The sequence below is a fragment of the Trichechus manatus genome, unplaced genomic scaffold (genome assembly GCF_000243295.1).
Source record: "Trichechus manatus latirostris isolate Lorelei unplaced genomic scaffold, TriManLat1.0 scaffold00045, whole genome shotgun sequence".
In the NCBI taxonomy this organism is placed as follows: domain Eukaryota; kingdom Metazoa; phylum Chordata; class Mammalia; order Sirenia; family Trichechidae; genus Trichechus; species Trichechus manatus.
Genome location: NW_004443981.1, coordinates 2,519,414 through 2,521,294, shown reverse-complemented (window position 1 = coordinate 2,521,294; position 1,881 = coordinate 2,519,414). Strand labels below are relative to the sequence as shown.

Below are 1,881 nucleotides of genomic sequence, written 5' to 3'. Positions count from 1 at the left end.
CCTCCTCGCGGACTACAGAACAAAAATAAATTACCTCAAGAGGCAGAGCACTCACCAGGTGAAGAGGAGCAGCACTTTTTCCTAGAGCCTTGCCCTCCTTCCCCAGCATCTGCAGACTCTCTTTAAACTCAGAACATAACCATTTTGATTCGTCGGCCCCCATGGAGCCGATGCTTGAAAACTGACCTACTATGGGCCAAGTCTCTGCTTTAGGGATGGGTGAGGTGTGTTCTCTCAGAAGCTGCAAAAGAATAAAATTGCATGCTATCGTCACTCAAATCACATTGACAGAAATGCTGTAATAGCCAAAAACCTAGTTTTCTGCCCCTGAAATGGGAAACCAACAAGGAAATGCTTAAAACACTCAAGATCAATTTCATACCCACATACATATTTTTTACCTTTTAGGGAAATAGTTTTTTAAATATGAAAAATATTTTAACAGAGTAAGTGGACTAGAGATGTTTTCCTCTTTCACAATTCCTGGATTCATAAAAAAAGCAAACACACACACCGAAAAAGATCCATTTTAGTAAAAATGGCAGGTAAAACAGCAACCTGACTCACGAAATTAGATTTTTGCTTTGTAATCATAATTATTAAATATGCCTAGAAAGTCAAACTATTTTGTGGTTTGACTCCTAGCATTTAAAAGGGTTTAATATTCCCAGCTTAATGCTTGGGCTCCAGGTAGCAGTGATGGTCTGAAAATAAAACAGAATCTATTTACACATAGATATGTAACACCCAAAGCCCTGCAGAATATTGATCGGCACTTTCTGCTTTGTTTGATACTTATACAAAGCTGAAAATGCAATTCATATATTATTTGGAAAAAAAAATTACACTTTAAAACGAAAGTGATATAAACAGTTGACAGAAAAAAATGCAAATGACCCCTTGAACGTAGAAAAAAATGCTCAACTGCACTAACAAACCAATTAAAACTATACTGAGATGTCATTTTTCACCATAGTTGGCAAAAACCTAAAAGTGTGACAATCAAACTGTGGGTTAACAGACACTCCAGCATATTGCTGGCAGGAATGCAAGATGGTGCAATCTCTGTACAGGGGAATTTGGCAACATCTAACAAAATTACACGTGTGTTTATACCTGGACTCTGTAATCTCACTATAATGGAAAAATACAAAAAGACACAAGGCTGTCTTCACTGTGGCATTATCTGATACAGCAAAAGATTGTAAACAACCCAAATATCCATCAATAGGGGATAGACTGTATAAAGCACAGCACATCCACACAATGGAATACTGTGCAACCATAGAATGACAGACAGGATATATCGTTCAGTTAAAACAAACAAAAAAGAGCAAGGTGAAAAAAACCGGTATCGTGTGCAACAATTTATCAAAGAAAGGGGAGAAATAAGAATATGAATGTGTTTGCTTATATTTAAAAATATCATCTGACAAGGGGCTTATGTATAGAATATATAAAGAACTTTCATACCTCAATAATAAAAAGGCAAACAACCCAATTTAAAAACGGGCAAAAGATCTGAACAGATATATCTCCAAAGATTTACAAATAGTCAAGAAGCACATGAAAAGATGCTCTGTTCAATCATTAGTTGTCAGGGAAATCCAAATCAAAACCACAATGAGATACCACTTCACACCCACAGAGATGGATATAATAAAAAAGACGGACAATAACAAGTGTTGGTGAGAACTGGAACCTGCAAACATTGCTGGTGGGAATGTAAAATGGTACAGACACTTTGGAAAACAGTTTGGCACTTCCTCAAAAGGTTAAACATAGAGTTGTCCTTAGGTGCCGTCTAGTTGGTTCCGACTAATAGCGACCCTATGTACAACACAATGAAACACTGCCTGGTCCTGTGCCATCCTCACAATC

The 1,881-nt window shown here is 37.1% G+C and overlaps 1 protein-coding gene across 1 annotated transcript in view; it reads right to left on the bottom strand.

Moving 5' to 3' along the window:
- TDP1 (tyrosyl-DNA phosphodiesterase 1) overlaps positions 1-1,881 on the bottom strand; it is a 74,689-nt gene that overhangs the window by 45,630 nt on the left and 27,178 nt on the right. Inside the window, exon 9 of the mRNA XM_023731654.1 lies at positions 22-261. Coding sequence (XP_023587422.1) covers positions 22-261 — 240 coding nt within the window. The remainder of the gene's footprint in view (positions 1-21; positions 262-1,881) is intronic.